This window comes from Amphiura filiformis, chromosome 6 (assembly GCF_039555335.1).
Source record: "Amphiura filiformis chromosome 6, Afil_fr2py, whole genome shotgun sequence".
In the NCBI taxonomy this organism is placed as follows: domain Eukaryota; kingdom Metazoa; phylum Echinodermata; class Ophiuroidea; order Amphilepidida; family Amphiuridae; genus Amphiura; species Amphiura filiformis.
This window is the reverse complement of record NC_092633.1, coordinates 20693316-20716200: the sequence shown is the minus strand read 5'-3', so window position 1 is coordinate 20716200 and position 22885 is coordinate 20693316. Positions and strand designations below refer to the sequence as shown.

The window sequence follows — 22885 nt, the reverse complement described above, 5'->3', positions numbered from 1 at the left end:
CATATAGTAAAAGATAGCCATTGAACAGTGTAGCGGTTCGTTCAAGCATATCGATAGACTGTACCTCCCATTTGTAGACAAACAATGATGTCAAGTGGTCTATAGATGAGTTGACCTCAATGTCTATAAACAAATGCAGGGAACTGGTATATCGATATGCCTGAGCCAACGGCATACAGCTACTACACTTTTCAATAGCTTTATTTTGATGTGGCGGGCAAGAAACGATGGGAATTGTGATGATTTGTTCGCATACTGCCAGGCAATGAAGTCAGAATTCAACTTATCTATTATATATAACTCATGTACTCATCATCATTGCTTTTAAAGATACAATACAAAACAATGGCTAAACTTTCCCATTTCGAGAGAGGGGTATATTGACATTTTAACCTCTACCCCTCGCTAGAGGAAATTATTTCGATCACATGGCTCTATTTATCTTTTAGTCATAGTTAGGAACTCAATTGGTCAATGTAATTTTTACCAGTCTGTATTTTGAGACCGGTATGTTGCGGTGAAAATTCTGTGGGCGTGTGCATTTTAATGTTTGTCTGATGCGTTGAGGGATGGGTGTATGTAAAGTTAGGTCTTGCTCTCACTCGGTTATTGTATACATTTCTTGACTATACGATTTTTCACCCTGATATGGCAGTGACGTCAGCAGCCATTTCTTTGGGCACAGTCTAAAATCACTAGCGTTTGCTCACAGCGCTGGTGTACTACACACGCACGCGCTTAAAGATGCCGTATAGATGCGCGAGTGACGTCACTGCCACATCATGGGGGATATGGTATATAGCTTAGAAGACTCACAGAGATCAATTTTCGCTGGACTTGTTGAATATTCTGAATATTCTTTTGCTGATACAAATTCCTTGGGCATAGTTTATATACCAGAAGCGTGTGCATTGCGCCGTATATAAAACTATACGCTTAGTGATTTTAATATCTTAAAAACAAAGAAGCTTTACTTTAATAAGATTTTGATGCACGCGATGTGACAGTTAAGTCTAAGTGAAATCTAATTTCTTTACACGTTCGTTGTCTGTGACTAATGACCCATTTATTATAATTTCAACTGGCTGTTGTATTTTATTTTCATTAAACCAGCTTCACCTAAAATTAAATGAGGTAGAAGTGATTAAGTGTTTCTCTGTTTTCTAATTCTATACTAAAATATGTCAAAGAATACGATATTATATGGTGTGTAGTTCATGTCCATTTAATTTTGCTTAGTTTGCTAAACGGGCAGACTGTTTTGCTCTTAGTTTCTCCTGTTTCTTTTCTTTCTAGTTGCTCGTTTCATGTTTTCTATTGTGGTGGAAAGTAAGTTGATAAATAAATAAGTAAATAAACAAATAAATAAGTAAATGAACAAATAAATAAATAAACAAATAAATACAAATTAATTAATTAAATTTTAAAAAAATATCAATAAACAAATGAATGAATCGAATTAAAAAATACAAATAAATAAATAAATAAAATAATAAATAAATAAATTAGGTTGTCTGATGATGACCCAAGCATATTTGGGTATGCTTGACGTTGAAAGATTTAATAAGATAACATGATAACAGATTAGTGACCTTGTCTATTATGTGTACTTTAATTGTTTGAACAGACTTATGAACTATTGGGTGTAAAGGATACTACATTACCCTTTATTTCTTAATTCGAATCCGGTATAATTTTGGCTGAACACATGAATTTATTATTATCGAGAATGATTCGTTTGTTGCTGAGTCAGAATAAGACACTGACATTCTGTGGGTGTTGCAGTTATGTTGGGTGCTTCCACTGGCGGTGTTGTTATCGATGTCGGTATAAGCCTCAAGTTCATCATTTTTAAAAGATTCTGAATCCTTGAATATGGACATAAGATTGAGAATTATGTTGTTGTGTCTCATTAGTATATCAATATCAAGCATATGTTGCTTAATCATTAAGAAGAATGTGAAGCAAGATTCCTTCATATCTGGCGAATTTCGACATTAACCGACAAATTTATTTTGCCTGGTTATTTTTATTAAAAAAGACAAATTCACAAAGGTTTCACTTTCTTAAACATCTCTTTATAGTTTGTTTAATTTACTTCGCTATAAGTATGGATTTTTTTTGACATTTACAAGCACACGATCGAATCTTTGTTCATCATTGACATATATTTGAGATAGAATATTGCTTAAATTATTTTAGTTGACTTTACATTCTTTGTACAATTTATTACAAATTTCCACTATATTCTGTTTCTAACATATGTTACAGCGCAATTTTAATCATATCTTTGGAAATTTCGGAAAACAGTCTATATACAGAGTGAAAGTAAATACAATTGTGTTGGGCGGAAAATTGTTGTTAACGTACATAAATTACAATAACTACAAAAATGGATATAAAGGGTATAACAGCACTTAATTTGCGTACATAATATACTTAAGTTTACTGTTTTGGATAATTAACTATGGTGTTTCTTAAACTAATATCTATTCAGCGTTTTTTTTTTTTTTTCGCAGCAATAATACTTAAAGTAAAGAAAGTGGATATAAATTTCTTTATTCGTCTCGAAAACCATTTACTCTATACAATAGCCCACCGGAACGGAAGTCGTGTCCATCTTGTGGGGAGAGTAGTGACCTTTTCGGTAAATCTCATAAGCCTTTGCGAGTACACCAGAGATGTCGCCATTTGTCGTCACGCCGACTTGCAATGCGCAGTAACGACGTCCGCTAAACGATGGGCGCATCGGCGCAGATCGGCGTGAATTTAAAGGACGACATCTCGTTATGAGTTTGGCAGAATGCTTTAGAGCAAGAGGGCAGTATATCATTTTTTGAACGCTGATTCAGCGTGATATGTAAATGAAACAGGGTGGCACACAGCGTTGATCAAGGTTAGCGCCGCGCGGTCTATGCCCTGTTCGCTAATTCAAGAGAATTCAAGCATAACAGAGACGAAAAAGAGACGAATCCAGATACGGCACTCTGTCAAACTCATAACGATATACGAGCAAAAGGTATCCAGGAAACTTATACCGGGAAAAGCATAAAGCTTGCGATTACTAGCAATGTTATTAATGATGAATCAAGATAGCGTTAAATGGTGAATTTACTGATGACCTTACGTAAAGTAAAATATGTCCATTATTGCACTTTATAAAATGAAACTAGGTTTAATTCTCATCCGTATCGTATAATTAAGAATAAAAGCCAAGTTACATGGAGCTACAACCTCTGACATGTAACCTTTCATGTGTGTTCTATACATCCTACTGCAAACCATTAATAGCGGTTAAAAGTTGCACTTAAGACAACAGAACAATCTATATTAAGACAACGAAACAATTTATGAAAAAGGGAAGGGGACAACTTTTATCACATATATAACTTCTCAAAGATGCTTGTTTTTTAATACCACCTTCGAGTTGTTTTGACATTACGGTTATTTTATTTATATTTATTCTATCCCCAACTTGATAAATTATTTCCTGAAACATTTCAGAATTTGCTCGTCTAAGTTGCTAAGCTACAATGTGGGAGGGGGAATAGCACCATGTGATTCTTGTCCTAAATAGTACATTTTGGTAAAGTGCACAAGTCACGCATCTTATGTGTAAAACTAACATTAAGATGACCTCTTTTTATAAGATTTGTGTGACTTGGTCTTTTTTCACCACTGTTATGTATATAAGTACGTGAAAAAAGGCTTTAAGCACGTTAGTACCTACAATATATTCCAAATACAATTTTAATAATATACTACATGTTATCTCCCTATAATACACGGTAACTAATAACGTTAAGTAACAGTTTCTAAATACTATAATTACTAACATAATAAAACAATTCTTTAAAAGGTAGATTACAAACTTTGATTTAAGAACTTCCACAAATTCCAGGATCCCCAATGGTGTAAAATTAATTTGAGACAATTGTCTTTGATGAGAGAATTCGTTTCAATTCCTGGATACCTGGAACCCCTTATAACTATGACCTGCCCTTTTTGTATTTTAATGAATATATATATTAACATTGTCAAATATTTAGGAGTTCAAACCCGTTTTTGCCATTGTTACTATTCCCTCACTCGGCGAATCGCGAATGGCATTTCATAGGGACAAATTATAGTGATATGATATTCATGTATGCGGAAATCGTGGCCAAATCTATTGTATTGATCGAGTGCACTTTAGACTCGCACGAACTCGCACAATTACGCACAGGCGTCCGTCCTCATAATGCAACTACTTCCTCTGAACTAAATCTGACTGCTTATTGTTGATAGTGATGATAATAATAGGAAGATAATGTACATAAATGCGATGAAGATTTGTGCCTGTGCGAAACGATACTGACGTCACCCACAAATTAAGGAAACGCAGAAAGTGAGGGCGTATATCTGGGTCTTGCATAAATTCTCAAAGTTTGTTTTATCACTTGTAGCGTACAACAATTTGCCGACTCGGCTTAAATACTATATTTTTATTGTACTGGATTTTTAAGGCAAATATAAAAATAATATTTTATAATCACATTGTTTTGTTACAATATTTCTATAATATCACACAATTATTTTTGTAAATCTACGGTGAACAGAGATAACATTGACTTACACGAATAAAATAGTTTTCTATTGTTCATATAAAAATATACCGCACAGTTTCATTGTTCACACAGCGTTTATCATAGAGTTTTACATGAACATAATGGGCGATATCAAAAGCCTTCCATAAATCAGCCATGCAGTCTCCCAATCCATACTCCTTTACATACGGGGTTTAACGAAACCAGCCATTTGATGGTAACAACCCTGTAGTCCTATTAAGTACAATGACGTCAACTGTCTAGCAGAGTAACTGCACTGACAGCAAGTAAGCCGTCTTCCTGTCATTTTCTTTATTTTGGCAGGCAAAGTTGTTAAACCCGTAGATTGTGACTGATTATTATAATCATACTTTGGTCAGGACTATACCGTAAGCCCATACATTTGAAAACATATTCTGATTAGAATAACAAAAAGTAAATAGAAACTGACAAAATGTTAAATTTTTTCATCATATAACGTCATTACCAAATTACGAATAGCAGACAAGCGTCCGCTTCCGCACCACGTTTTGTACTAACTACAGAGGGCGATGTTTTTGTTTTTATACAGTGCATAGCCCGTTTTGCCATTGTCGCTACTCGCGTTCGGCGAATTGCGTGAGGCACTTCACGGGACGGTTTATAGTATTCGCCAATATGCTGCAAACCCCGCGAAATATCAACCGCGCATTTTCATGTTTAAAATTCGAACCATAAAGAAAAAAATATTGTCATGTAGCATTAATTAATGAAAATAATGTACTGTACTGAAGCATGAGAAAACCCAAAATTGTTTTTCTTATAATTAGCTATTTTATTGTATTGCTATATGTTCCCCAATATGTGCATGGTGTAAATTACTTAACTATTTATCTATTCTTGCTACAGCAGAATTTAGTTGAAACAATTATTGTTTATTTAGCTAAAACCATTTAAATTTCATAAATATCTATAATACGATATTTTGATCTACCCATTAGTAGTACGTGTTCGATATCGCGTAAGCTTATAGGCACAACTTTCCGTTATGTTTTCACATGTGTACTGGATCAACAATGTTTTATTCGTTTAACAAAATAATCATTTTTGATAGAGGTGATACATTTTGTAAGAACTGTTACCAAAAAGCACACCGATGTCACTGCACAGTGTTATTACCGTGTTCTTCCTTTTCGGGTGCATGTGTTGCCGCTTGCTGTAAGTATTTTGTTTAGTTTCAAACCTGTCTGTTTGGTTCCTTCATTTCGATAATTATCTATTTACTACAAATTTAGAGAATCGTCGATTGAAATTCTGCGATATTCCCTTTTAATTACAGAAAAAAGTATTTACTGAGAAACAAAACTAAGCGGATCAATAATATTAAACGGTTATCGGTAGAATAGTTGTAGTCAAGGTCGTGTATTTGTTGCTATCTACTCACAAGTTTATGTATTGCTTTTTGTTACGATATGTAGCTAACACAACTTATGTTAGCTACAAAATTGAGTTGATGAATCATGAATTGAATACACTTATAACATTACACCTTGTCCGGTGCAATCAAAAGCGACATTTCATTCTCTCACATCCACTCAACATTTTACGTCTTGGTTAGAACTACTGCTTCCACGCATACAATATACAACCATTAGAATACCATCTGTCCTCAAGTCGGTTCACTAAAGAAATGCAATCATTGAGCAAAAAGCTTGGTTGACGGCTCTAAAACTGTCCGATTTTTCTTAGCAACCGGGTTCAATCAATTGTGTGGTATTCAGGCACGTGCCCATGGCTTGAAAATACAACTATACAAATTAACAGAACCACCACAAATTAGTGTAAAAAACTAGGTGTCAAAACATTTACCAGTTAACGTACATGCAGATGTGAGGATCCTAGTCAATACGGAAAATTGAGTGACGATTTTCCGAAGCGTTGACAAAGGATCAAAATAGAGAATGAAAGATAAGATAAGAACGGTAGAATAGATAATAAAGACAATCCAATTCTCTCTTCCTTTATCACTATTTTAAAACTCTCTTCTGTTTTCACTCTTTTTTCGTTTGATATCCACGGCTGTTAATTCACGAAGACATCGTATAATAACTCAAGATCTGGCATTCACCACAGTTTTGACAGTATTAATATACCATTTTCTTTTCCATTTCAAATCAATTCATAGGCCCAGACCTAAACGACAGTGACATTTTCGAGGAATTTTAACGCCTGAACCATTTTCCATTCAGTCAAACGCCTTACAAAACTCCGGGTAGACCACGGCGACTAACTGGCATTTGGTAGAATTCCAAATTCACAAATAACCACAAAAGTTTCCAAAACAGTGGTGAACACCGAAATCTGATATGCTTTATTCATCTATTGATTCAAACTATGTATGCATTTGTTCAAGGTGAGTCACTATCATCTCTGGAGTCATCCGGTGAAGGTGGCTGAACAAATTTTGTTTTCATTGATGGATATACTACATTATTAGGCATACATATTCCATTAGCTAGCGGTGGCTTCTCGTTCATCTGATCTTCCGTTAAAGTTCCGTAACCCTTAGGTGGCGCTTCAGTTCCGTTCACCTCTAACTCTTGTCGTACTGGCTCTGCCCAAGGTTGCTTCTCACCAGATGCAAATATACCATAGAAAATAACGCCAGCAAAGTGTACACATGCAGCAATCAAGAAGACCTTCTCCCACTGGTCAGCAGTCTAACAAAGGAATTTGGTACAAAAATAATATTTCAGATTAATAGAAATAATAGGTTTCCTTTTTTCTGTTGACTTTGTAACATATACATTTTGCTTTAAAGGGTGCATTTTAACAAGTGTTCTTTCTTTGGAATTCCATGATTGTGTAAAATAACTTTAACAAATATTAAAACTTACGTGATCTGTGGTGAGATTCAGAGTTACTTCTGGGCAAAACATTCCAGCTAGTGTCCCCACTGAATTTGATATACCCATTAGAATACTGGCATAACGAGGGGCGATATCAAGGTGGTTGACTTGAAAACCTGTGAAAAAACCCAACAATAAGGCACTTGTTAATTGAGAAAATCTTTTGATTCTTTTAATTGATATTGCTTCTCGTCCTCGACCTCCTCCTCTTCAACTTATTATTCTGTTTTTTCCCTTCTCCTTTTCTTCCTTCTTAGTCTTGGCCTCTTCTTCTTCATGTATTCTTCTCCATCTTCATCGATATGTTGCGGTGACAAATACTATCAGTGTTTAAAGAATGATACACCATTTTGAAGATGAAGAAGGGGTTTACAATCATATTTATGTTTTGAGTTGGTTATCCCAGCAAACACAAAACGTTTTCGACATCATTCGCAAAAGGTTATAAAAGGTTGTCAGAAAACGTTTAAATGTCGGGTTATATAAAGGGTATATTAAGAGTATAAAACGTTTTCATAACCTTAAAAACATTTTTGGATAATCTACTGCTCAGCAAACAAAAATGTTTTACAGAAAACGTTTAAATGTCGGGTTATATAAAGGGTATAAAAACGTTTTAATAACATTCCAAAAACATTCTTGAAAACTTGATACAAAACATTCTAAACAGAATGTTATTTTGCGGTTGAAAAAATATTTTGCGAATAATGTTTGCCCAAAATATTTACAATAACGTTTTAAAAACGTTTTATATAACCTGACATTTAAATGTTATTAAAAGGTTTTGAAAAACCATTTTAAGAACATTTCTGTGTTTGCTGGGTTCAAATATTTTAACATAATGTTATTTAAGTATTGACACAATATTTGGCAAAAATGTTTGCAAAAATAGTTTACAATAACATTTTTGAAAACATTTAAAATATTGTTGTAGTGTGTTTTCATACAAAACGTTTTAAAACGTTATCATGACCTTTATATAACCCGACATTTTAATGTTATTAAAACGTTTTTACCGAAACCAAAAGCCAAAATATTCCTTATTTAAAACGTTTTTAAAACGTTTTTGTGTTTGCTGGGATGTTAACATACCTGATATAGCAAAGCCACTAGAACCAACTGCAATACAGAGAGCAAATATTGCTAACTCCTTACTCCTGGCATACGCAACAACTAGAAGAAATATTGCTTCTCCGCCGAACCCTTTGTAAAGGCAAAAAGAAATTTGAACAAATTAATTATGAACAGACTTTTGACATGTTTATATGTATTAAAAATATCGTGTCAAACTACATATTTTTTAAACCTTACCCTGAACACCGAAACAATTTTAGGCCAATCAGGTTTCAACGCCCGCCATGCATACATACATACATTGCAGGGGGTTAGAGTTCATAGGGCAAATGTTAAAGGTTTAGTATAAAGATCAGGTCAACCAGGCACTGTCTGTAATTATTATTCACGTGTTGTAATACCGGTACCGGTAGGTAAAAACATTGATTTGTTAACATTTTCCCGATTTCCAATTACTAAATATAAGTATAGTACTTTACAAACTTTTGTTTGATAAATCGACCCAATATGACAATGATTTTTGAGATATAACGCATCACATATAAACATTTTCCTGATTTAGCTACGTCAATTATTCTATGCGCATGGTCAAAGGTACTCCGAGACTAGCCACGGATTATTAACTAACAAGGACCATACGTTAATTACAGAATGGCAACTTATGTAGCTTAGGTCGAAAATTGACCTGACCGGAGGTCCTGACATTCCATAAGTTTAAGTTCTGTGAAAGTGAATTTTAATTTCTCTTTTGATCAGAAACCAAAAATCAGGGAATTAAAAAGAGGAGCAGATCTTGTCTGCAATCATAACACCTAAAGCTGAATTTATACTACATCACTGAGCGATAGCAATTGTTTTTTAGCCAATGAGGTTAGGCACTTTTTGTTGCGTTGGTCAAATACCAAATGCTTTTTGCTAAGCAATGGAGTAATAAATTCAACTTAAGTGTAGAAAAGACACACACTAGTGCCTAGTACCATAAGTCTATAATAGCCTATTATCATGATTGCGCTGAGCCGGGCGCTTTGATGCCGATTTGATTTGCCGACAGGCTATTCATAAAAGTTTTTTCTTTAAGGTGACTGTCAATAAGTGATGAATAGAAAGTTATGTGTGAGCTCACCACTTGAGAAAGTGGACCCATTGTTCTCACACAGCCCAAGGGTGTGCTGACTTGTCCCAATGTGGGCGCAAGCACACAAACCTTCTATTGCGGCGTCCAAAGTGGTTTTAAACCCAAAGTGGTTTTCAGTCGGAAGTGAAAAATGGCGAAATCAAAACGGACATTCTGACAAAACTATGATATATAGCCCCCAATGATGTACGCCAGAAAGTTGGGAAAAATTCTTCATTAGCGGGCTAAAAGGTTGATCCAACAAAAGGTTACGGGCCAAGTTGTAGCCTGTCAAATTCGAAAATCTTACACTAGAATAAGTTTAACACCGGGATTTGAAAAAAAATCAGTATCAAGCATTATTTTTTTTCTGAGAAAATTAACATTATTGCTTTTCATTTGTCAGCGATAATTATGTGAAAAGGTGTAACTCAAACCTTTGCTCATTTCAACACCGGATTCGATTCCAGTGCCTAGTTAAATGACCAAGTGAGCCTTGCATAACAATAGCCAGCGAGTGATTAGCATTCTGAGTTTTTAGAAGGGCGTAAGCTTTGTTGATAATTGTTTGTTTCACTTTAAAGTTGTAAGGAAATGTAGGGCAATAATCAATAAGTAAATTAGTATAGCTTACCACCACAATTGAATATTTTACGGACAACGGTCGTTGTTAAAAGTTGTTTTCTACGTAGAAAATCAGCAAGTTGACCTCCAAGAGGGACAATAATCGCCATCACCAAGTGTGGTAACGCCGAAACAAAACCAACCTGTGGAAATGAGTTTGTTCTTATTAATGAAAATGTTCAAGTTTAGGCAAAAGAACTTTGTAATATTATTTGTATTTTACCAATCCCCTACCTTACGCCCATCAAATGGGAGCCCGTGTTACCCAAGAACCCACTCACTTTCCAATGATATGTACTAAGTGCGTGTTGGTCAATAAGACGAAGACGGCATACATCCCCCTAACATATTCCAAAATGAAACATAATTTAATTCTCCTGTAATATTTTAACAAATAATTCAGAGAGTATTGGATTGAAATTGTAAAAAGGAGAGAGAAGCTTTGCTTCAATGTTGCTGGTCCACGATCATGTAAGATTAAACTCGATCTACGATCTATTATTTTCAATTATTTGCCTTGAAATATTATATCGCGATTTTCAAAAAATCTAAATCATTTAATATCAGAAGGACATTCATCGTATTCAGAATGCAATGTGGCGTGTATTATGTGCTCTCGTGTCCCATAAAAATACTATGCAAACGTTGATATCGGATTCCTTGTCTATAAGCAAGGCGTTTTAGTATACCAGTTAAAAATCTCAGGGAGGCTTGGTATTACCCCTCCCGCCTGGTAGTTCGCCTTACAAAAATGGGTCAGTAGGACGAGTGTTTAAACTATAACCTTAAGGCACAACATCTAATTTGGTCCTATAGCAGTAGCGATGCCCCGATAGGCAACGATGATTCTTTGTATCGTACCCTGAACATTTGCACAGTGCTTTCGTTTTTTATTTAACTAAAAAACAATAACACTAAGCAAATGTTAATTATTATTCTTGATACAATTTATTACATCACCAGGGTGTGATGTTAAGAGTCAACTGTACCTACACGGACACCGATTGTTCTATGACAAAATTCGATGCGGTGCCTAATACAAATAAATAAGTATACGTTGTGTGTAGTCGATATCTTACCTGGGAAATTTCATACCCAAATATTTGTTCAAAATAGGCTGGTTGTCCTGTAAGCAGGAGATAGAAAGTCCAGCTACGACAGAAGTTTGCTACAATGATGGCATATACTGGCATCGATGTAAAAAACGCTTTCCATGGCGTCCAGTGAAACTGATAAGATAAAACAACGCGTAATTCAATGTATTAAACAAGTAAACAAACTTAAAGACTACATGTGTACAAATATTATCTTTTAAATGTGAAATAATAACCTATAACCAGGGCCGGATTTAGGCAGCAGGGGACCCCAGGCCTTCGTCAAAAACTATGAGATCATGCAAAATGTCATAATATCATTATTCAACAATTGTTTAGCCCTTCAGTCTTCCCAGTAATTTGGGCAATTTCAAATCCAGGATCAGTTCCTGGTAACACATAAGAACATATATTAGATGGAATGTCAAATGTTTTGTCATATCAGTATCTTCTTGCGCAATTTATTTAGTGGCACGTATTTATACTATTACTTGTAAATATCTTTGCGAGTGTGTTTATCTGCTTGTTTTTTTTATCACAAATATCACCTTTATCATTGTACTTCGGTTGCGCACGTGACCACCTCCACACTGCCATAACAGCTTATAGACAGTAAGTCTCGAAGTTACCTTCTACATAGCGAGTGGTTTTTACATTTGAATGCACAGGCGGAACAACATGAGACTGCTGTGCAGCAAAATTGTTTATTTTGTTCAACTTTGTGATTATATTGTAAACGTTTCCGTCGTTGAATATTTTTTCCGTCGTCAAATACTTTCAAACTGTTGTTTTTGATAACATATTAAATTCGGAATTGCAAAATGTGTAATAATTTTGCAATTCAATTAATACTTAAATTTGATGATATTAATCTACAGTTCCTATCCCTTTCTGTATAGTGTTCAATGAATGAGGATTTGGTCACGCTTGCTGGTCTTGGTATGTCGTGCCTATGGGTCACGTGCGCATTTATAAAAGCGCATTTATAGATATAACCGAAGTACACTGTTTATATATATCATGGATGTATGATTATTAACAAATTACCATTTTCACCCATTAATAGCACAACATAATGAAATCTGTGTGTTTTTCAACGTGACCTGCTCTACTTTAGCAATTCAATTTGTGAATAGTACGAAACAGGCTTGCCAAAGAATACACTGATTGGTTTAGCTCATGGCCATTTGGGAAGTTGTCTTGGAGTAAAACCAAATTGTAACAAATGTACTCCTTTCGACTTTACATTGATACAGATGCCGGTATGTAACAAAATGTAGCGGTGCAGATAGTATTCAGTGCGGAACAACACGTTACGCAGGCAAACCTAAACAACCCAGATTTCAGCGTTCAAAATCAGATCGTTTTTAGAATAACTACTGAATTGCGATGCCGTAGTCGGTACCGAGCCTTAAACTACATATCTCTAAAGCATTATATAATACCTTTTCACGAGTAAGATAAACACAATGTTTGACTCGACAACCGGGACCCATTTGAATTATACACTTTAAAATACGTTTTAGTTCAATCTGTTTAGTAGTCTAGAAGTTGTATTCCTTAACACATTTGCTGTTTCAACACAATCTTGTATTATGCTTTCGTTACATGAACCAATATGACTATAAAGAAGTTGGAATTAAATGCCCATATGAAATTCCTATCACTACATTAAACTTGAACTACACGTTTCTACACATTTGGAAATGCACTCTTCAAAAAAACATTGTTCATTATATCGTTTTATCTAATATATCGCCCAGGCAATTATTGATCTAAATGATAAAGTACCGTGTCAATCTGAAAGAAGAATTAATAAATTTTGTCTTAAATTGTGCCCCAATTGCATCATGGGACGAATCCATGTCTTTTTACACGTAAACTGTCTCCCATAGCACCAAAAGTAATCCACTGATTGCCTATGTTGCCGATTCTGCAAGATACTCTTTGTAAATTACTACGAATCGCCACCTTGATGTGATTGTTATGCTTTTGTCATAGATCATTTTAAGGGCAATTCGGTAACTGAACATACTCAACATCTCCCCCAAATGTATCGAATGTTGCTAACTATATAGATAGCGACCTAATGTCTGTATAAGCCGATAATATTGCTTCTAGAGCTTGTGTATCAGGTATCATCTTTTAGATTGATGCTCACTTAAAATGCAATAACAGTTTAAAGTTTCATTATCAAAATATTATTCCACATATGAAGTGTACTGCCCTTCTTCACTACTTGGTGGCTTGTGAAAGCAAATAAAAGCCGCCATGGAACCAACGTGTAAGAAGCGACATCAGACGTGCTCGAAAATACACAACAAGGAACAAAGCAGCGGGTACAAAAATAACTAGAGCACATGTGCTTCAAGAAGCACAAATGACCTCTACATGACCCTGGTGGATGACATTTTGACAAAAATATGGTAAATATTATACAGATTTGACATTATGTACGGAATATTTCTTCATAAAGTGCTAAGAGTCTGGAAGGAGTCTGCATAAACCGCACGGGCTAAATATTAATTGGGATGTGTCGGGAAATGGTGGAAAATAATTGTTTGATACAAAATGTGCTTTCCATGGGTTTACATTATGGTGCTCTTACTGTAGTGCATTTGCGTAAAATAGCGGATTTAAGAAGGCTGAATTTGGGCTTTGTGGGGACACGAATTCTGTTATTATCAAAATTATTGGTGTTTGAGGTAATATTTCCTGAACTTCATCAGCAATTGGCATTCGTCAGAGCTGAAATGCACTTGCAATGTACACTTTTTTTGAAAAAGGAGGAGCTTAGAATATGGCTCTTAAAAGTGGTACGTACTCAGAAAGTTTGAATGGAGCCCCTGGGGTCAAATGTTATAAACTACAAAAACAACTGCGCGGATTCCTGGTTATCCTGTTACGCTGTTTCTTGTATACAGTTTAAGTATAAGTTTTTAATAACATTTAGGCCCAGGGGGCCATTCAAACGGATCACCTTTAAGAGCCATTTTTTTTCAAAACCTTCTCCCACATTTAAAAATGGTACATTACAAGTGCATTTCAGTTCTGACCAACACTAATTGAAATTTATAGGTTCAGTAAATATTACATCGAACTTCAATAAATTTGATGAAATGTTGCCCAAATTCTGAAATTTGCACCCCACTAAACTCAAATCCAGTCTCCTTAAATCCGCCATTTTAGGCTAATTCACTACATTATGAGCACCGTGATATATTAACTCATGGAAAGCACATTTTCTATCAAACATTGTTTTTTACGTGCGGTTTATGCAGATCCCTTTTAGATTAGTATTGGCACTTCGTGAAGAAATATTCCATACTTAATGTCAAGCCTGTTAAAAACACGGGTGGATCTTTTGACGAATTTTGGTGTCAAAAAAAGGTTAATATGAACAAATATCCCCACACACGTCTTCACTAATAAAAAACGTTACAAAAATCTTAAGAAAACAAAGGTAAACAAAAAATGGTAAAGAGGCGTACCTTATGAGGTATCATTACTAACGATTCGCCAATGCTCTCTTCGATATATGTTCTCTCCTCTGGTGTTATAGTAGGGTGAGAATGTGGGTCTTCATAAATTAAAAACATAAAACAACCAAACCAAACAATACCGACAGCACCTGTAAGAGAAAGAAAGAAATGTTACACCAATTATAATGATCAACGGCAATTTATGCCTATTAGCGTATGTTAGATAATTGCACGGGATTCAACATGATACTTTTAAAACCGGTTTGAAACAGATCTGCGTTATACAAAATACATTATTGCTGGTAATAAGATACATGTCGGAGTGCGTTAAAACATCTCAGACTGAGACGAGGAATAATTCCAGAATGTGCATTTATGGTTCTTAAAAAACCTTGGCCCAGTTTAAATGCTTTATTCAATTTGAGCTTTGTTTAAGTAATATTAAATTATCTTCAAAGTGGTTATTAGCGCACGTTAGCCCTAAGTAGAAATATAAGAACGAAGTTTGGCACCTATTTTCAGACACTATTTTTCACTGATTGATGTGGAACTCTCTGTACTAAACGCCCTCAATCAATCCGCAACAATAATTTGTGTGACAATAGGTATTTCGGACAGTAAGAAAATCTGCAAAATCAGGATGTTTTTACATCGACCAAAAAAACCAACATTATTACAAAATGACGAACTGCTGACAAATATATAGATGTCATCCACTTCATTTATAAAATTCAAAAGAGGCTTGTAACGCAATATGCCATATTCAAATAAATACAATGCACACCTCGAAGTTATATACTTGTGTAACTTAAAAACTATTTTGAAATATTTTCTCGTACATGTTGTCCTGAACATACATGTAGTATTAAATTAGTCCTTGTAAGGATATGCTACATAAAGAACATGCAAGACCTCAATTGAAATTTAATTGTCCAATAAGATCTTACCGATTAATCGGATGTTATTGCGATTTTAAATTTCTGTTCATTTATTAATCTTGTAATTAAGATGTGTTTTTTTAAACTCAAAAGTAAGACCACAATAACCAAGTCGTTAGTGACAGGCGACGAATATTGACGAATGAAACCATTGCTTTATCTTGAATTGCAGCCAATAGACAAAGACTCAGTCGCTCATGGCTAATAACTCAGTGGAATCTAAATCCATCGTACTCACCAAAAACGTAGAAAACAGAGGCCCAGCCAGCGTATTCTGTTAATATACCAGCTAAAGGCATACCAAGTACAGCACCAGCATATGAACGTAGAAAAAAACACCGAAATTACATTTGAAATTAAACCTTTTTTATGTTATTGATTTGTTATTAAATGGTTTAAACAAAAAATCGTACAAGATACAAGCTATATCAAATGATTGATAAAGTTAGGTATTGAAAAACTTCTTCTAAATGCAACATTTAAGAGATCCCAATGAAATTATTATAGATAATAGACTTTTAAATATACAGTAATTGTGATTTTTTAACCAATTAGGTAGTTTTGTCATATCACTTGAAACAGATGGGTTGCGTACTCTCATTTTACACACCCTGTGTAAACTTTCTTTATACATGTACTTTCTGTTTTGGCAAATTTATATAGCTTATGAATACCTAGGATTTATATGACCACAAACGCCAATGATCGCTTTTGTATCTTGATCAAATCAGTATAAAGAATAACATCATTCTTTTTTTCTTTAAAGCAATATCGGATGCGCTTTTTTACCTACCTGAAAAGGCTAAAGTTGCTAATTTACTTCTTTCTAAAGGTGGCGCCCATTTACTCCACATACCATGACACGCAGGGTATTCAACGCCCTATGACAGCATGAGGGAAAGAGTACATGGTATAAAAAGAGATGATAAAATTAAACTGAAAATAAGTACATAATACGTGAAAAAGTCAGGATAAGATAATACGTTATTTAATAGACATAGTGCTTAAAATTAAATTACCAAGTGCTCAAACACTCAACCGTATTTATTGTATTCCGGCCACCGAAGACTTACATGGTGTGATATTTGATATAGACAATAACTTTGATGAAATTTAAATAAAACTCCGTTTTGTTAAGTGTATATTAAATTCGAGCGAACGAGCGAAAGTATTAAATATTAAGATGGTTTGATTTTACCATGTACAAAATGTACGACGATAAAAACATATTGTTCTCTTATTAAATAGAGATTTACCCAGCAATCACAAAACATTTTAAAACGTTTTTAAAAAGGGTTATATTTTGGGTCTTGGTTTTCGTAAAAACGTTTTAATAACATTAAATGTCGGGTTATAAAAACGTTTTTAAAACGATTTGTATGAAAAAAGACTTCAACAACATTTTTAAAATGTCCGAATGTTATTGTAAAATATGTTTTGCCAAAATTTTCGCCAAATATTTCGTCAACACATAAATAACATTATGTTAGAATATTTTGCAGTAAGTGTTCAAAAAAATGTTTTTTAATGTTATTAAACGTTATATATGTGACCATCCATCTCAAACCGCTCGTAAAGTCGGCAAATTGTATTTCGAGTTACAGTGCAAAATATGCATAGAGGTTGTATTCATATGTCCCTAATATTTGTACGACATGTTTCTCATTTTAGTCCAGTCAAACACCAATCTTTAATCCTATTGTTGAAGAGGATAATAAGCTTATACTTATGTATAGCATTAGTGAAAAGCTTAAGTCTTTGTTTGCTTTGGCTAAATCCTGTTCAAGTGGTGGGTTAACCAACAATTAACAATGAGAGGACATTCCTGAACCTCGCTCAGTTGGGGATGATTTGAAGTGAACGCCAATTATGACCATATGATATTTACTACCAGCAATGTGGAAAAAAAGAAATAATGTAGTGCCAAAATAATGTACCCTTTTACTGAAGGAGCAAAGTTTAACAAGTTATAACCCCGCTTCTGGATATCGTTTGAAGTTAAATGATATATCATTGTAAAGCTTATGATATATATTTTCTAAACACGGAAGAAAACAAATTTGAGCAGGGGCCGACTTTACGAGCGTTTCGACCTGGACGGTCACATATATATACTTTATATACCCTTTATATAACCCAACATTTAAACATTTTCTGGGAGCCTTTTCTAATACAAGTAATGTTAAAAACGTTTTGTGTTTGCTGGGTTATCTGGCTGCTGAAAAAATATTTCCAGTCTGATATTGAAAAAAAGGTATAAGGAGAGAGAAAACCTAGATATTCTGGCCACATTATGATGAAAGATATCCTTAAAAAATAATATAATTTAAGGAGTACGGTTGCGGAGATTGAGGGCTTTCAAGCAGCATGGGCAGATAAAAGCTTGGACAAGTGGAAGTGGAAGTGGAATTCTTGGTTGACGAGTTTACACATTTTACACATTTTCACTCACAAAATCAAACGAAATGATAGTGGTGTTTGCACTAAATACTAGGACAAATAAAGCTGGCACACAAGAGGAACGTTATGGTGTCTATAGAGGAGATCCCAATGCTTCATATAACGGGGTGTAGTTTATGCCCTATGTGCATGATTTTTCCTGGGAGGGAAAAACATTAATTTTGATATATCATTGGCTTTAACTCAAGAAAGACTCATTTCATACAAGATCAATGTATTATTTAAGAAGTACGCTGCATTTATCTAGTTAAATGGTTAAAACTGGACAAATATAATTCCTGCCATCCCAGTCAAAAGGATTAAGGTATATTAAGATTAGTCAAGTCAAATAACACTTTATCAGATCAAGTCAAGAATACTTTATGAGACTGTCAATTGGAACACACTCCATTGTAAACACACTAAAATATTAGTAAGCTTACCTCAACAAACCCTTGTAGTACTCGAATACATATAACAGCGGAATAATGAATATGGCACGCAGCGGGAATCAACAAATTGAGACATGAGGTGGTGAAAATAGCTATACAAAATATTCTGTCAAAGAAAGGAAAAATACAAAATATAGATCAAATATTTGGTTCTCATCTAATTTTTCAGTCACCATAAATGAAAATTTATCTACGTTTCCGTTTTCTTTATGCAAAAAAAGGTACGTGCTATTGAGTTTGCAATACACTTATTAATAACACTTTGGTGTGTCTCGTTATTAGAAACCACCACTTGGAACCCTTTTTGATTGACAGAATGTCATATTTCATGTGTTAGTAGGTGATAAAGCTAAATATTTGAAAACAGGCTGACAGTTATGCCACTGCTTGTCACTTCTACAGAGGAAACGGCCTCTTGGGTAGACTTATACCTTGCATTACAAATATAATTTGAGACGAAACGTGTTTCTTATAAACCTTTTGCAAATGTAAATAATGTCCTAAGATGGCGTTAAAATACTAGATGTTCTGCCTTGAACAGCAAGTACATTGTAACTCTACCTTCTTATGGGGTTTTCTTATAACTGTAGAAAAGTGAATATGGGCTACTTGAAATCTCCGTTTATCATTTGAATACGATTAATGAAATTGCTTTCAACGCTATGAATATCCTTGCATTTTGTAGACACACAATTGCGAATATATGACTTTAAACATATAGTCTGTACTATCGAAACAAGTAAAATGACCCGGCATATGCTTTTGATAAATATTTATACAGCGGCCACATATAATTTAGGTTAAATATAACTATTCTTTATCGTTCTTCAAATAAGTTTTGATTTATGTTTTCGCGTATCATGACAATTTCCTTTCAAACGATGCTATGCGTTTTCTCAACATATCATGCAATAATGGACTCATACACTAAAGCTGTATCCCGACGAGATAGAACCGCTCAAAAATCGTGGCAAATTGTTCGTGTTCAGTGAGTTACTATAATGATAAGTCACTCACAAATACTTATTCCGTTGGACTAGCCCGAGCAACCCAACCACGAACACCCCACAATAACACGTTATATCAACGCACAAGTAAACACGTCAGCACTCCACTTACGCATATATTATAAGAGACAAATAAAAAGCAAATATTAATTTAACCTATTATATCTCAAATATACTATATGTATTATTTTGTTGAGTTCTTAATACCTGTTTGGTTTCCATCTTGATGCTAAATATCCTCCTGGTACCTGTGTTAGGATGTAGCCCCAGAAAAATGAACTGTGCATTAAAGCAATAGTCTCCTGGTTCCATTCAAACTCTTGAACCTATAGGAATATAAAATATTAATGTTATGTACCATGCTTATATTCTTAATGGGTTCTAGTATTTTATACTTTATGTAGATCCATTATTGCTAATAGTATTGATTTGTTTTAAGAATCTCAATGATACCAACATTTCTGTCGTCTTCCAAAACATGGCCTTCAAAATATTATAATTTTCCATTCATATTTCTGTTTCCCTTACATTGATAGATTATGATAAATTGTATAGAATACTTTGTATTTATACACATTTACTCGACAGCTATCCATCACATTTGTATACTTTCCTTTCAACTTTATTTTATACGGGGAAATTATTGTTGTGTTGTGTAAGTTCAATCAATGTATGCCCAGCAGTAAATTGGTAAATTGAAGCTTTCTTATAACAAGGAATTTAAAATAGCACAAATATAAATGTGATTTCAAGAAAAATGGGTTATGCAATATCCTTTACACACCAATAAAGTGTCCGAGGCAGTGAAAACAATAATGGCCCGGTTGCCGAGTTCTATAGGGTCCACAACTTATAAGTTCCCCCTAAATACTTTTTAGAATCAATCAAAAAATATTTGACGAAATGCAAACAGGTAAAAAGGTATGGGTAGCCTTATTTGTTTTACCCATATGGACCAAATTATAGCGTCACATGTCATTGCGTTCAGTCACAATGTTTCATTATGTAAAAAAGAGACCGTTTTAAACAGTGTTAAAAGTTGCATCTGAGTCCACAGGAGTCAGCTCTTAAACAATACAGTAGACCAGGTCTATTCATGTGTTTGTTAAAGAAAACCTGACTGCTATGGACTCAGGTGCAACTTTTAAAACGGCCTCTTTTCTTACACAATTAGCCATTGTGACTGAACGCAATGATGTGTGACACTATTAATTGGTCCACATGTGTAAAACAAATAGGGCTACACATACCTTTTTACATTTGTACATTTTATAAAATATTTGTCGATTTATTTTAAAAAGTATTAGGGGGAACTTATAAGTTGTGGACCCTATATTACCAATGATTACAAAATAGTGGGATTTCAAGAGAAAATATCACTTTTTGCCAAAATATTCAAATTGTTTACTAGTAAGGGTACTCTCATTGAAAATTTGAAAAAATACATGAAGTATAATATTGATAATTCCCAGACACCACCGATCAATCGATACTGGGTCCAGCGTTCGAGTTATTTGCTCAGGCGTGCGCGATCACTGCTGTGTCAACGTAAACAACGCTATCAAACTAAAAACAAAGATTGACTTTCAAACAACATCGCGCTGGTTTTTTTTCTTTTTATCAAATTAAAGAACGCACATGCACTATAATATTTTTTTCGCCCTGATGTGGCAGTGACGTCAACGAGTTGAGGCAACTGCTTTCTTCAAGCGCGTACTTAATGTTGAGTTGATGCGTTTGTTCAATGCACTCCACCCTGTGGGGCTCGTGCATAATAGACGCATATGATGTCAGAGAATAGTTTGAGAAAGGACATTAAAACTTTAATTAACAGAGAACCCGGATATACAACTCTATAACTGGCATCAATGATATTGTGGTATTGTTACTGTAGCAGCGAAACGGCATTGTGATATCATTGAGCGAACTTGATTTCAAACGGTAGATTGGTACCTCAGAATGATCAATTTATCTACGAACGTTACGTAGTAAAAAATCAATTACATATTGAAATATTTTGACGTCATATTGTATGTTGTGAATTCTAAGTTTGCTTTTTTCTCGCAATTTTGTAGCTATATTCAACTCTTCATTTGATAAAAGTCGATAATATGATGCATTGATTTTCTTTGTATCGTCAAATTAATTTCCTTTTCTAGCATGCCACATCCTACAATTGATTTGGACAAAAGAGCCATTTATTGGATGTTTTCACGCGAATTCAAGCGCAGCAAAAGTACAGTGGAACGTTCAAAATACGTGCTTTGGATGCTTGCTTTGACATTCATTAATTAAACTGGCAAAACAACAATAATAGCCGAACATTGTACAATTATGCATGTTTTATACGTTGTTATGCGTGAACATGAGTATTGGCCATTTAAGCGGTAATAAGATGGTTTTCTGCCGCAAGGATACCATTACCAAATTAGATAACCATTCGACTAATGATTCTTTCAAACCTGGGCAATTAGTTGCTAACGGGTACGCCTACGGTACGTTTATAATTGGCGATTCAGAGAAATAAAATATACATTGAATAAAAATAGAGCTACCGTACTCTTGTTTTACTATGTTCATCAAAGTTGTATTTTTGACAAGTGGTTAACTATTGTTAGCCTTGAAAACAATTAGAAATATCTCTCATGAGATTGTGATGTTAACACTCCTAGCAAAAGTAAAACTTATTTATATACTTCAAACATCAGAACCAACCGGAATACTTACATGAATTTTAGATTTTCCGTTGATTGTGACTGTATTATTTGTAGTCATATCAACAATAGCAACTCCCAAATTGCAGCGTATTCCAAAAGATATACAAAATCCAATGCAACTCATAATGGCTACTACGTAACGTTTGGATATATTACAACATCTTTGTGCATAACTATATCTACTCCCAGACACATATTGGCCGTTATCAGCATCCAGTTCCGTGATTCCATCTTCTGAGTCTTGAGAAACTAAAACCGCTTTATCTTCTCTATGAGAAGGGTTCCTTGGAAATTCTGTAACAAAAGGAAGAAAACACAAAATTGTTCAAGTGTTAGTGTGTTAACAAAATAGGTTGTTATAATATTTTGTAATAATTTCATTATGAAGTACCCAGCAAACACAAAAATGTTCTTAAAACGTTTTAAACTTGTTATAAACATGTTATGAACGTTTTTGTTATATTCAAAAC

General features: G+C 34.3%; 1 protein-coding gene across 1 annotated transcript; it reads right to left on the bottom strand.

The window, feature by feature from the left end:
• Window positions 1-2056: 2056 nt before the first annotated feature.
• LOC140155132 (vesicular glutamate transporter 2-like) lies at window positions 2057-22655 on the bottom strand. Its single transcript, XM_072177846.1, has 11 exons — window positions 22426-22655; window positions 19906-20024; window positions 18683-18797; window positions 16594-16681; window positions 16039-16125; window positions 14872-15011; window positions 11366-11515; window positions 10297-10429; window positions 8567-8677; window positions 7463-7590; window positions 2057-7285 (listed from the first exon to the last, which is right to left on the bottom strand). The coding sequence occupies exons 1-11, from the start codon at window positions 22537-22539 to the stop codon at window positions 6974-6976; spliced, it is 1497 nt and encodes a 498-aa protein (XP_072033947.1). The 5' UTR covers window positions 22540-22655; the 3' UTR covers window positions 2057-6973.
• Between the last annotated feature and the right edge of the window lie 230 nt (window positions 22656-22885).

Excerpts from the sequence above, each read along its gene's own strand:
- LOC140155132 (XM_072177846.1), bottom strand. The coding sequence starts at position 22,539 with ATGAGTTGCATTGGATTTTGTATATCTTTTGGAATACGCTGCAATTTG. Across the intron at positions 16,682-18,682 it reads TACTACAAGGGTTTGTTGAG|GGCGTTGAATACCCTGCGTG; the intron begins GTAAGCTTACTA and ends ATGCTGTCATAG. Across the intron at positions 10,430-11,365 it reads TTGGGTATGAAATTTCCCAG|GTTGGTTTTGTTTCGGCGTT; the intron begins GTAAGATATCGA and ends TCATTTCCACAG.